Source organism: Micrasema longulum, unplaced genomic scaffold (assembly GCF_059751315.1).
Source record: "Micrasema longulum isolate JH-2025_06_02 unplaced genomic scaffold, ASM5975131v1 h1tg000678l, whole genome shotgun sequence".
Lineage (NCBI taxonomy): Eukaryota > Metazoa > Arthropoda > Insecta > Trichoptera > Brachycentridae > Micrasema > Micrasema longulum.
In genome coordinates, this window is record NW_028277874.1 from 853,731 (window position 1) to 868,991 (window position 15,261).

At 29.2% G+C, this 15,261-nt stretch overlaps 1 protein-coding gene across 1 annotated transcript; it reads right to left on the reverse strand.

The window, feature by feature from the left end:
• Window positions 1–398: 398 nt before the first annotated feature.
• LOC148279706 (5'-3' exonuclease PLD3-like) lies at window positions 399–14,444 on the reverse strand. The gene is made up of 11 exons (XM_088229570.1): window positions 14,174–14,444; window positions 12,772–12,881; window positions 11,412–11,573; window positions 9,613–9,793; window positions 9,403–9,537; window positions 9,199–9,321; window positions 7,706–7,774; window positions 6,825–6,956; window positions 3,784–3,923; window positions 2,755–2,920; window positions 399–1,726 (listed from the first exon to the last, which is right to left on the reverse strand). Exons 1-11 carry the CDS (start codon window positions 14,219–14,221, stop codon window positions 1,445–1,447), a joined length of 1,548 nt encoding a protein of 515 aa, XP_088085696.1. The 5' UTR covers window positions 14,222–14,444; the 3' UTR covers window positions 399–1,444.
• Window positions 14,445–15,261: the final 817 nt, after the last annotated feature.

The window sequence follows — 15,261 nt, forward strand, 5'->3', positions numbered from 1 at the left end:
TAATGATAATACAAAACAGTAGAAATCATAATTATATGCGGAAGATTCAGTATTATTAATTATTATGCAATATAATAATAAATTGTAAGCATTTTTGCACCAAATGATTTATTATGCATGTTTTATTTTCCATGGACGGCCTCAAATTTCAACACGAAGGCACTTTTTGGTCATTGCATTTATAAAAAAATTAGATATCGTGCATTTTTTAAATATGATGGTACACATTAGGTAATGAACTGGATTACTAATTGTAGCGTTAACTTGATCAAATACGTACTCGGTTAGAGATGTTTTTTTTTGTGTTGAGATTATGCTCGCCTAACTTATCGACCCCTGAACCAATAATTTTGTTTAATCTAAAATCTTTGTAAAAGTTCAATGTTTTTTTATAGATATTTTTATTTTATCTTAGTTGTATTGTGTCATTATAATTGGTTTTTAAAAAGATTGTGCCCAGTTACAAATAACACATTTATTCAATAATAAAGGTGAAATATATTAAGTACTAGAAAAAAAATAACAACCGACTTGTGCGAAATTCTGCTCTTTATTCCTGCCAATGTGAAAGATTTCAATGAATAATTTCTTGGTGGGAGTTCGTTTAAATATCTGTTTCTGAAAGGACGCAAAGCCAAATTAATGGTAATTGGTTTGTGGCATTGGAATATTATTCAGCTCTTAAAATGTGCAGTTTGTTGCACTGATGAGAAAGTTCAGTGCTATGGGAAATCGGATTTTAAAATGTTTTCTTTTATTAATTACACGCGGTAAGAAAAATATTTATTTGTAAGAAGTTTCTCAAAAATGTATAAAGATATTTTTTATAAAACTTTGAAATGTCACAGGTTCAGGTGAACAAAAACCATCAAATTATAGCATTGTTGTGTAGTGATAGATTTACAGTTTCCAGGTAGCCACGTTTTTTTAACATTTAGCATGTTTTGACAGATACAGGGTTCAATTTTTAATGCCAGCAAAACTCACCGTCTTGATCTCGTAACGTCACGGGCGGTATAGTTTTAAAACTATAAAACGTTAAAAAAAATCATAGCGATGATAATACAATACATATAAACATATATTTCTTAAATTTGGCTTAGTCTGTCAGCAAATATTTATTTTTAAAAACCACTGAAAACCTCATTGAAAACAAAACTTATTGTAAGACCTCGCACACACAAATTATCAATCAAACTGAACCAAATTACTTTTGAAGTATCTAAGAATGATTTAGTATCTTGAAACGATGAGTCAGTTAACTCGAAAATACTAATTCACATACACTTTTAGAAACTCAATATGTTTTGTAATCAATATTACGTATAGTGACGCTGACACTGGTAAATCTTTAGTACATTTTGGACAATATATAGAATACCATGTGAGCACATTACAATTTTATTTTTTATTAGGCACTTTGATTATGAATACTCCTGCGATGCTAAAAGTATCCCTTAATTAAGGTTACTGCGTATGGAGATTCCCAATCTCTATGGAATACGTCTTCAAGTTGCTGCCGCACACCCACTGTAGTGTTTTCCACATCCGAGGAGTCTGGTTCTTCCATGACTATGGCAACTCCCGCGGTATCCTCGAAGTAGTCTCCCGACCAGTTGGAGGTGCCTATGTAGGCAGTTTTGTCAGTGACCATGTACTTGTTGTGATTCACACGGGCAAATGGAATCTTAAGCTGTTCCGCTGTAGCCGGCACTACAAACCTCTTCTACAAAAAAGAACATGAAATTAAATTTTTTATAATATTTTATAGAAAATCAAAAATTGACATAACATTTATTGAAATTACAATAATAAATTGCAGCTTTATTGATTGCTTATACCCGTATGCAGAGACAAAACTTAAGGTGAGGAAAGTACATTCTAATTTCAAATGCAGAGAATAACCCGAAGGTGAAGACAATAGAATGTACTCTCCTCACCTTAAGGTTTGTCTCTGCATACGGGTATTAGTATTTAATGTATGGTGTTATCAATTACTTTAAAAACTTGTTTTTCAAACATAGTTTATCTTGAATTATGTACTGAATTAAATGAACGTAAAAGGTAAATTAAAATTTCATCGCATTAGTTTGAAAATGCCCTAACAAGGCGGAACAATTGTCACAAAATTTTTGTTTTTATATTTGTAAAAATAAAATAAAGTGTTCAGTAGACTCAAATCAGTGTTTGATTTCTTATATTATAAGTTTAAATGAAACTTTATCACAAAAAATAACAACATAAATCTATCAGTATAATAAAAGGTGAATAATTTGAACACACATGCCCTTTACAGCATTTTAACTGTCGAAATTGTAACATATTTATGTAAATTAACAAAATATATACCAATAAAATCTGGGCAATGATACTAATGGCCATATTCAGAGACAGAACTCATAGTGACAGTACTTGAATGTACTTTCCTCACCTTGAGTTTTGTCTCTGAATACAGGCATAACAGTTTCAATTTACAATAAATGCTAATGCCTACATTCATTAATCACTTTATAACTACAATATACTGAAAAAACACCTGTTAAAAATAAATCTTCCATACAAATTGCCAATTGCTCACAGTGAAAGGGACCATAACAGCGGTAGTGTTAAATTTAATTACGATCAGGTTTTATGAACTGGAAAAGTAACTCGATTTTTGATAAAAAAATTGTTTAAGAAGACCCCGGGTCTTTAATGCAGTTTTCGGGTGTGTGGATGGATTTTGCCGTTTGGAAAAAGGAAAGAGAATCTTACCACTTGAATATCGACTTTGGGATAAGATCCGGAGAGGGCAGTTAGTGAGCGCAGGAAGTAGTCTTCAGCAGGCCGTGAGTGGTTCCACCAGCTAATTAGCATTCGGATCTTCACCCCTTCTTCTATTGCTGCCGCCCGAATAGCATCATCTATGTGCGGCCAAAATCTAAAAACAATATAGACAGTCATAGCAAATTTATATTATTGTCATTATTTTATTTTAATAGCATAAACAAATCAATATAAATAAGTCATACAACATAATCTATATTATAATTATCATATTTAACAGAGGCCCCGTTGTACACAAGAAGGGGCTTCGAGAGGTTCATTGCCTTCAGTTTTTTCTTTTTTTTGCGAACACCGCGGCTCACTACTTCGATATTTGACACTTATAATATTGCGGAAAAATATAAAACTAGATGTCAATAAGTTCAAAGTTGCTAAGGACTTCAATCCCGATGTATTTACCCTTTTTACTAATTAGTCATTTTACTCTTCTATGTACCTATAGTCCTTAAAATATAGCTTGGTTGGAATGACAGTTATCAGCAAAAGTGAGGACATAACTTTGTAGTAACGTCTAAGGAGTGATATGTATTGACACACGAAAAATCGTTCGTATCTGGCATGTTAATGTATTTTTTCAATACAATGCTTGACTTATAAATCAACATAATTATATAAAATCAGCTTTAAACTAAAAATAAACCTAATTATTAACGACGTTCTTACAAGGTTACGTCATTTTTCAAAAATGATAGAGATGGACAAATTGACCAATGTAAACTGATCGAATAAAAAATAATTAATTTGTTTTTGCTCATGAAAAAAAGTATTTAATGTCTTATTTTTTAATAAATAATTGTTCTGTATTATTTTGTTACATAAGTTCGTTTTCACATCAATTACAATGTAATGTTAGTTTGATAATATAATTTTAAAATAAAGATTCCATTTATTTTATTTTAAATAAAAATTATTCAATATATGCATGTTTTTGAAAATATTTTTGAAATCGGCAATTACTTTTGTTTGGGTGTGTAAATAGTTAAGGGAATATAATCCATAACAGCAATATAGACGAACTTCTCGGCAGTTTTGATGACATTTACAATGGCATCAATATCATTGGTGCGGCCTTCGGGACTTAAGGGTGCTGGGGAACTCTGTAAACATAAGGTACAGTAATATTGAGGCTATAACTATGAAAATTTGCATTTTTAATATTTAAAAATGTAGAGATAAAAAAATTTGAGCACAAATGTTTAAATTTTCATACTGAATTCATTAATCTAGGAATTTTATTAAGATTGATAGATTTATTATCAAAGATAGAAAACCTATTTGAGAAGGAAATATGGAAGTCTAGGCATTTACAGGAATCACGAACTGTCATTGGCTGGTCTAACCATTTATAGGACACTTACATATAAAAATATCCAGAATTATGTTCTTTATTTCCAATAATTCTGTCGTAAGTGGTACCACAGTAAGATGTACCTCTTAAAATGAATAAGTGTTCTATAAAGGGTTAAGTGTAACATTCACCACTCTGTCTATGTTTCAACATTCATGTTTCTTCCATTTTTTTTATCTATTAAAGAACTTAGTCAGTTGAGCTAGAAAACACCTGAAAATATGTTTTATGCTTTTTCAAGACCAGTCGGTTTTTATCAACAGTATCTCCAATCTTTGAAGGATGTCTTAATCTGAATTTGGTCTCATCGAGGTATTATTGTACTTAACATAAATATTTATTTAAAAAAAAAATTAATACAGTAATGTTTTATTATTATTTTGCACTGCATATAAAAATGTCTGCCTTAAAAAAGGTTGTACATAGTTAGGCAGACTACATACAATCACAGAAATGTAGTAGGTAGATTAAAGTAATTGTTATGCTAACCCATTGCAACACAAAGCCGGCGAATCGCCGGCCAAAGTCAATTTGTCACTGACCCCCAAAACCAGCGATTCACCGGTTTGTCTTTGAAGTGATTTTTTTTACATTAAAACTGAATAACAATAATTTTATTCATAAAAATGACATAAATAAGTATATTTCGGTAGATGATTTCATAATAAAATGTAATGATCACAATTTATTACAATATATTGGTTTAGTCTTGATAATAATAAAAAAATAATAACGTAACAAAAAAAATATGTAAAAATTAAACAGTGTGTTGTATGAACAAATTATGTCATATTTATTGGTGGTGCAATGGGTTTAATAAACCATTATTATTATTTGCGTTCTTCTATGCAAATATTTAAATTTTGCAACCATTTTTAACGAGCTGTAAAGAACTCACTATTTGAAAAATGGAATCAGCTTGTGGCGAGATTCAAACTTCGGTCCTCTGATCTGTGAGTCCGCTACACTAGCCATGCGACCACAACCTAATTGATGATATATTTTATAGACTTATGTATTTTTATTTTTTTTACCTAGATTTCCATATTCCCTTCTCAAAAAGGTTTTCTATCTCTGTTGAAATATCAACATTTATTTATAAGGTCTTTTAGGGCATTAATTTGATTAAGTTATTACATTTCAAATGTGGCTTGCACCTCCCCATCCAAACATATTAAAATGGTGTTGGACAGAAATAATCAATAATACTACACCTACACACACATACAAACTTCACTACCATTCTAGACTGACTACACACACAATGACACACTCTAGTATCCTCCCTCTTACCCTATACAGCCACAAACAAAGGTTAACTGAGCCTATACGCTCTCCTTACTATCATGATTGACAAACTATTTATATATTTTCAATATCAAATCATAATGCATCGTACTCATTTTTAGAATGACAGTAGAATCAATAAAACCGCTGCGAGTTTGTGCTAAGAAAATGAAATATCATTCACGGTTTCATTATGAAGACATAAATATTTCTATCAAAATATATCATCACCTTAGAGGTGAAAAACTCAAATTAAAAATATCTAATACGTATTTATCTTGGGTAACAAACTTTTTCATAATATTTTCTTTTGAAATTTGTAGATATTTTAAACATTTCATGGTGAGTTAGGTATTTTACACAAAGCACTTAAACATGTCTTTTGTAGGTAGATGTATCAACAATGCCTCAAACGACGCGACATCCGTCCGTCTCAATTTTTAAAGATTAAGTTTGGCTCACTCAAAAAAAAACCATTAAAATTAAGAATGTTTAAGTAAATGACCGAATAAGCATATGTATTTTTTTTTATTGGCTTAATAATGTTCTTAGTATTTTTATGAATGAAGGGAAAAAAATAAGTTGACATTCTTGACTTTTAATTGTGCCTATATGTATAGAGCTAAGAGGCATTATTTAGCATTTTTGCTGTAATTTAGGTATTATCTGTGTTCACGTATTACATATAAAAATAATAGTAAACTAGTAAACTTTGCTCTCTTTTCTTAACTTACATATTTTTCAAATATTTTATTTATTTGACAATTGTAGTCTGCTTTACTTTATGGACTGTTTAACCCATCATGTAATGCAGACTGTAAATATAAGCATAAAGTCAATGAATAGAAAGTAGATAGCAGCTAAACTGCCGATGTATACAGAAAAATAGATCCATATTATCCGGAGAAGCCGTATTCAGCAAGCGAATTGCCCTATTAATGGGTAATTTCTCTTTCTCTTTAATATTTTACTATATGCAAGTAATTACGCCCACAGTATACCTTATTTGTCTATTGCTCGCTCTTAATCTCGCTGAATAAATGTTTAACTATGCCAAATTAAAAAAAAAAAAACATGTTATTTTGTAAAACATGTACAGTGATTTTTCAAAGACAATTTTAAAAATCCTTACTTTTTACTAGAGACCCCACATTTCTCTTCTGGTTGTTTTATAAAATATGTGGATTTTATCTACTGCGATTAAACAAGCGTTTATGATTTGCAAATAAATTTGTGACATGTGATGACAAATAACATTTTTATGCACGTTTATAAAAAGTTTATAAAACAATTATAATATGTTATATAATTTACGATAGAAATACACTTAGGACATTAGTAAATCAATTATATAAATACTTACAGAGATATAAGTTTCGAAGGGATGTCCACTGAGGCTTATGTTGAATGGAGAGTTAACATTAAACATAGTTTGTAGTGGGAGTGGCCACTCATCAGGTATTGTGGCATCATCCTTACCCAAGGACCAATAAACCTAAGAAAATAAATACAAAGGTTAACATCTTATTTTTTTTAATGTTGCTTAGTTGCGAGACTTTCATGTGGCCGGGTGATAAATCCTGAAAATATTTAAATTTATAAAGTTAAATAGATAGAGTAAATAGATCAAGTTTTTGTTCGTAGGCTGCGATTATAATGGCAAGTTAAAAGAGTTGTCTTCAAATTCTGATAAATTTGTATATTCGTTTGAAACCTGAAATTTAATATTTCAAATATGATTTTATTTGAATTTTCAATTATTCATACAGAAAATTAGATAAAAGGATGACTTTGTTAACTTTCTATTGTAATACGGCCCCTGGTCCTGATTAGCTAAAACATTCCTGTGTTAAGTCAGTATAATTTTTTTAGGTACCATGCAATGATAAATAAATAATGGAATTTGACTTGTGATTAAATCCTTGTTACACATATTTTATATTTAAAGATTAAATAGCTTTGAATTTAAACCTGTAAAAAAATCGTGTAAAAAATTCAAACAAGTACACAACAAATATGCAATATTTGAATGCATCATGAACGCTATAACGCCTCATGCAGTATACGGCAGTCGGTACCTAGATCTACTGAAGTTACATAGTGAAGTAAGCTAGGACTGCATTGCTACATAATGTACTAACACTGCAGAACAAGTAGTCACGGAAATTATGGAAATTAGGTATTAGTATGCTTTAATGGTGTTATATTCATTTGTAAAGTTTTATTCTAGTATATTTTACTCACGTCAAATATTTTTGCAATATCCTGTGTCAAACAGGAACAATTATATGCGACGATTCCTAATTCTTTCACCTGAAAAAAATCATTTCTAATTTATAAAATAAACAGTAATCATTTTTCTTGAATTGAAGGGACTTGGATTAAAGAGAAAACATTTCATATAAATATTTTGTGATTAACCAAAAACAACAGATTAAGAAAGTAAAATATTTTCTTCAAATTTATTTTTGAACATTGGATTTGCAAAGAATATTTTTTTATTTGTCAATCAATCACTACAAATATAATATCAAGTTAAAAACATTATTTACCATCCTCTATAGGTACAACTTTTGAACGAAATCTAGTACATTTTTGTTAAAAAAGTAATTTTTTTTAAATAATGAAATGAATAGTGTTTATGGCTAGTAAAATAAATATTCTTTGGTTGAATTGAAACAGGGTTACTTACCCTAGTTAGAAAGTCAAAGTAACTTTATATTAATGGTATAATTTTATGTGTTTATAAGGTAAGTATGATGTTTGGGTTAGTAAAATACAAAAATAAAAACAATAACTTTATGACACCCGTATTTAAATTACATTTTAGAAGATATTTGTAAAAATTTATTAAAGTATGTTGAAGATATTATACATACAAACATTTTATTATGTATTTTCTGATTTAGTTTTATAATCAAAAGAGAAAATGTTAAATAAAGGCATTTAGAGGACCAATGAACAACGGAGTAGAGAAACGAAGCAAGTTGAGCTAATTAAATAGAATAATAGAGATGGTATTGATTCTGCACTAGACCTTGATAGTACAAAGGAAAGAATACTTGCTATCTGAATAATTTAGTCAAACTGAAGAAAGTGTAAACACAATAGAATATTTACACAGCTTAATTATACTGTGTACCGATATTTAGGTTACCAAATAATTCCATCGATATATTATACTAAGTGTACCATAAAACAATAAATAGATATGAATCAGAAAAAAAATTTAGTTGCGTAATTTTGTGATTGGTAAGTGTTGTTGTTATTTTAGGTATTGTGTTAAAAAGAAAAAATATAGTGTTAAATAATAAAAAATAGGTGGAAATTGATATGTGTGATGCATGAAAAATAGTACTTGTGTAAATATGATACTTATAAATGAGAGTATGCAGTTAAAATATAAATAACAACTACATAAATTAATCATAAAACATATAAACATTTATTAATTTTTCAATTAGGTAATTAATACTAATCAAACAAAAATTTTAATTTATATTCCATCTCAATAAACGTATAATCGTTGCGCCGGCAATATAAGAAACATTTGAAAAAAAAAATAAGAAGGTAATTTAAACAATGACAATGGATTTTATTTGTAACTTTATTTTTTTGTTGTTTTTTGTCAAAAAGGAAAAACACGTCATTTTATTTTGAAAAAATATTTAAGTGTTTTGTATAATAATCTTAACGAGAAATTGAAAATACTTACACACTAAAAAAAGAAAAATTACCTGTGTTAGAGATCTCCAGTCCATATTTGCACTTCCAATATAAAAGTGTGTCCGATCTACAAGCCATAATTTAGTGTGCAGAACTCCACCCCCTAATAGTTTTGGAAAATTGACACTACGCACCTGACAAGAGATATATAAAAATGTAATATAAAATCAAAGGAGTAGAAATATTATACGGGAAGTTTCTAAAGGAGTTCTAACCTGAGCAGCTTTTTTTTTGAGCAATGTTTCTGTGTCTGTGTTAGGATTACTTTTGGTCGGCGCACTTTGAACAATTTTGACTGTTAACTGCCGTTTAGTTCCCGCTTGATATAACGCTTGAAACACTTCCTCGCCCTGTCAATTAATACAACGTTAAAATCTTCAATGCAAAGTCAGTTTATAGTGCTTCAAATATGTTGCCATTTGTACCTTAACTGAAGATTTATGTGCGTAGGTTTCATTTTCTCTGAGTGTCCAGTATAAGGATGCGATTTCTATAGTGCTTGTGGCGGATTTGATAAGTTCCAGCCAAACTTTTTGGGTTTCTTTATGTCTTGTTGCGTTTGCGGGAAACAGCAGACCCTCAGGAATGGTTTCCACTAGAGATACTCTGAGAAAATTTTATTTTTTTATTTAATGCGCAATATACACAATTTTATCATAGAGCACAATTATAATTTTTTATGTCCCGGCTTGTTAGAAAATTTCGTGTTAAGTCGGGATTCTTCTATATATAAATCAAAAACACTTATTAATATATTAAACAATATACAAGATAATCAAAACAATATACAAAATAATAATAGAAAAATATGAATAATAAAAATTTATACATGTCGAAAAATGGAATGCAGAAAAGTTATATAATAATACATGGCAATATGTTATTAATAATTTGTAGTCATTTTATATTTCATAAATAATATAGCATTTAAAAAAAAAACAAAAAATATATATCAATTTGATAAAAAACAATTTTTAATTTAATTACAGATACTATGCAATGTATAAACGCACTTGCAATGTTTTTACTATTAATAAAATAAATATTAAACAATTTTATTTTTTCTACTGTTAGTTAATTATACCTTGATAAAGAAGCTTGTGTAGCTTTGAAACCGGTTGGTAGAAAAAGTGGTTAAAAACAAAGTTGTTTTATATTTGTTTTATTATAATGAATTAACCACAGAGTGAGTGCTTGAAAGTTAAAGTTTTTGCTGTTATTTAACAAAAAAATTAGGTACTTTTACAGATTATTTACTTTGTATAAGTATCATACAAAAAAATCTGAAAATATTTTCATATTTTGTAATACATTTTTTAAATGACCTTATTGTTGATAATTTAGTTTTATTGTTGTATCTAATGATGTACAATAAACAGGCACGTTATTCCTACACTTAGTTCATCTAAGATATAGCAAATATGTATTGCATTGCCCTCAACAATTTGAAAAATGTGACGGCAAATCATGATACGCATGCAATCATTCATGTACGAAAAATATATAAATATCTTTTAAGCGTCTCGTTATCATAGATAGGACACTAGCCAGTAGCTGTCAAAGTTTAAAAATGTACTTGAACATGTACGAACGAGGAAATATAATCCGTTCTGCTTTTCAAAGTTGCAGTGCAATTAAAGTATTTTTGTCACATATGATGATATATTTCTGCATGTGTTACGTCTGATCTTGATGAAAGTCAACTAAAGAATGAAGGCACAAATTTAAATGTCATTTTCTCGTACTAGTAATTGGTCTATTTAAATAAACGTCATTAGTTTTATCAGTTTACTTTTTATGCTACACACTACAAACTATTAAAAAATCATTCTTAAATAATGTTTTTGAAAGTAATTGATTTTGTAATTAGTTTTATTGACTGATTCTTTTAGAAACTTTTTTACAATGAACTATTTATACAACAAATTAATTAAGTAGTAAAAGTAAACATACATATTTTTTATTTTTGCTGTTGGTTCATCTAAACTGCCTAACTAGGGATAGCTTCCCCGTTCTAAGGCAGTAAATTATGTATTTTATAATAATATTAAAAAGTAATTACAGTTTTATTATTGTGTGTGCTTTTTCAGTCTTAAAAGTAAATAATAAATAAACAGTGAAAACATAAATAATACCTAAATCTCTATATCCTAAGTCTAAGATTATTTTTTATACATTAAAATTTTTCAGTTTAGCAATCAATATTGAATAGAAAACGCGATACCTGCACTGCTCGGAACATTCTGGTGGATTCTGCTGTCTGAGTATAATGTTGGCCACGGCATTAGTGTGTTCCAAGAGTGGTACTAAGACAACCAGAATTATCAGGATCAAGATGAATGATATCGGAATACAAGAAGGTCGGCACCACGTGTCTGTTCCCCACCTAATTAAATAAACCGTATAAAAATTTCAAATTTAGTTACTTATTATTAAGATTTACATACATATTTATATATATTGAAGAGAAGAGAAACAAGAAGAAACAGTTAACAATTTACAAAGATTTTTTTGAAACATTTGCAATTCACAATTTGCCACCCAACTAGACAATAGTCTGTTCTAAGACTAACAAATTGTGAATTTACTGGTTTGAAATGGAACATAGTAATAATAAAGGTGTACAAAAGAAAAATTACACTAAACATCAAGGAGAAATTCATCATCATCCTCATTCCATAGGGCACTGCATATAATACTACATAGTCCCTGGACTGGCACCTGATGCGTAAGACAGATCATCTTACCTTTATGTAACAAAAAAATGATCAAGATACGCTGCGATTGGTGTACCAATGCAGTGCCCTATGCACCATTAGGTGCGGGAAGGGAATGATGATGATATTATAATTCAAGTTACAAAACATACATATTCAATAGAAAATAAAAATTAAAAAATCTAAAAAATAACCAAAATAGAAATAACCATATTTGTATATAAATTACTCAATGGAAAAAAGGAATAAGAGGAAAGAGGAAAGGAGGAGAGTTTAAGGAAATAAAGGAGATTTATTTTCATTTTTAATAACACGCTTAGCCTCTATTTTGAGGCTTGTCAGCAGGTGGGATAGAGGGGATATGGAAGGAGGTAATGAAAAATACACCACAACACCCAGATCAATTGAGAAAAAACTTTCTTGGATTTTTTTTCTTGCAACTGGCGGGAATCGAACCCGCGACGTCAATTTCACACTTGGGCGTCTAACCAACTGCGCCACGGCGCCTGATATTTTTTCAGACGTGATTTAAATAGTGGTTTTATGTCAAGTAAATATTTCATTATATTATTTTACCGCATTTTAACAAAAAATCAAGACTAATGAACAAACGTAACTGATGTTACTGCATATTAGTTGGTATTGATGGTTATTTACGGGCTGGTAATTTAATTTAACTGGTTGGAAGGGTTTTAGATTTTCCAACTTCCAGTTATCCCATCACAAAATTAGTCAGATACACTTATAGTCTGTTATCTACTGATCACAAATCAATAAAAAGTAACTCAAAATGGACAAATGACAATTGTGGTGGTTTAATATCTGGACAGCAGAAAGTTGGCAAAGGAGTGAGGAATAAAAGCATACCTTTTGATGCCAGAAGACGAGTCTTGGCGCAACATAAAGCTTTGTTCCCACTGATCCAACTCTTCGTCTGGGGGAGACGCATTCCCAATGTTGCTGTTTTCCAAAACTGTCTTCACAAATATTCAAACAAATTAGAATACATATCACACTAAAACACAGCCCCGAGGACTAGGGCAATAAAACATACCTATTTAGATTACAATTCAATATTATGTATCTGTGCAAAATTAACTCTTTACATGATTGAATTTACACATTAAACTAAAGCCGGTGAATCCTTTACTAAGTAAATTACATTGGTTAATAATTCACAAGTTTGATAATTTTAAAAAAATACACATATCTGATGATTTTAATAATTATTTCCGTTCCAAAAAATATGATGCATAGGGCACTGCATTGGTACACCAATCGCAGTGCATCTTGATCATTTTTGTTACATGAAGGTAAGATGATCAGTCTTATGTCCAGGCCCCCGATTACAATGGGAAGTTAATATTTATCTTAAATTTTATCTACAGAGTAAAATTAAGTTTTCTGTATGAAAAGCAGAATATGCATACATATTTTTCTTTTAAACATGTTTAATTATAGGTTGCCGATGAAGATACTTTAAATGTTCATGCAAATACTTATACTCATTTTCGTACACAAATATCGACTGTTCTTTATAGACAGTCGAAGATAACTCTGTTAACTTCCCATTGTAATCGAGGGCTCAGGGACTATGAAATATTGTAGTGTAAAAATACCTTATATATTTTTTTAGTTTTTTACAATACTAAAACTGAGAAAAAAAACTTTTCATGTTAGCATATTTGATAAAAAAAATGTGTTGAACATTTAAAAAAAAAATGTTAAAACTTATGGAAGTTTATTGTAATTAATTAACTTTTTTTAATGAATGACAGGTTGACATTTTCAAGCCACTTTTGATAGACCAATAACTGGTTTTGATGAGACAAGCAACAAAAGTAGTCATAAATTAAATGGGGATCAGAGGACGAAAATCTAAAATTCTTTAAAAAAAACAGTAAAATACTTTTGCTAAGATTATTTGTATATTTATAATGAGATTATAAAACATTTTTATTATAAAGCAAGAAACTCTTACATTTTTTTAATGAGATCAAAGTATAACACAAATGTTTTCAATTTTAAAATTCTTCAACAAGATAGTAATATGATTTATGACTAATAGCTAATAGTAAATCATTTAACAAAGAGTCATCGGCATAATGTTGATTCACTGACTTAAATTGAATCTTGAAGCATTAAAACTTTCAGAATATATGAGTGCAAATAACAATTTAAAAATAATTAACGAAATGTTTTTATGTTTAGCCATACGAAACATGTAGTAACAAAAATATTACTTTTAAAATCAAATACACACACTCACTTTATTTTTATCGTGTTTTACTTTTATGAACATGTTTTTCCAAAACATTTCAGAGTTCCCGTTCAAATTTAATAAACACACAAGTAACGAAATAATACTTTTTTGAAAAAAGATTAAAACACCTATGTAAGTAAAATTACGTAAAATGAGAGTTAAACGAACTGTCAAGAGCGTCAAAACAATAACGTCAACAATACTTTTGACTTTTGACTTTTTTCATCGCTTGAAGATATCTGTAGTCTGTGATCGCTTGTTAGCCTTTTATGTTGCCATTATAAAATATAAAGTGAATTAGAGGTACGTATACTAAATTAAAAGAGATGAAACATCTCACCCTCAGAAATTTTGTTCAAGTTTTTATTGGCGTTATACTTATTTATTTCTACCCAGTCAGGCAAAACAAAATTACGCTATCTAATAAAGGATAATGAATTAATTATAATTAAGGATATTACCCATTTTCCATTTCTTTTTATCTTCTTTCAACCATAATAAAAAAAATCTAGGGTTCAAAAAACAGGCTTTTGGTAAATTAATAAACAAGAAAATAACGTAAAAACTGTTACAAATTCTGAAACGTAAATATGTCTAGGATTTATTAGTCTATTATTTTGTTATTAAATATTTAAAAAGTATGAACAATATTATTTACGCACAAAATATTTAACAAACACTTTAATTTATTTTCTGTATTAAAAAAAAAAAATTGGTTGCACAGATACACCTAAAAATAAAAGAAAAACGAATCTAAATGTTTTCCGTACCCCGAGGAGATGTTTCGACGGCCGATAGGAAACGACAATCAAAGTGCACTAAGGCTAAAGCAAGGCCATTAAGTGCATGATAAACCCACCTTTATAAAGCCTTCGCATGCAAGTTAATATTTTGCAGTGAAAATATAGGTATAAACGCCATTTCATGCAACATACCGAATAATATACTGTTACTATTATATTTTATATGTGTATGAATGTGTATACAATAATACGCCATAATATTGTGTCATATTGATTTAATGTGGTGGGGGTAATAATTATTATCGACACCCATTGACATATTGATACATAAATACTTTTACCATCGAGTAC

Coding starts and splice junctions, on each gene's coding strand:
- LOC148279706 (XM_088229570.1), bottom strand. CDS start 14,221: ATGTTTTGGAAAAACATGTTCATAAAAGTAAAACACGATAAAAATAAA. Junction 3,924..6,824: donor CCTTCGAAACTTATATCTCT/GTAAGTATTTAT, acceptor TTATGTTTACAG/AGTTCCCCAGCACCCTTAAG. Junction 2,921..3,783: donor ATTTACACACCCAAACAAAA/GTAATTGCCGAT, acceptor TATTGTTTTTAG/ATTTTGGCCGCACATAGATG.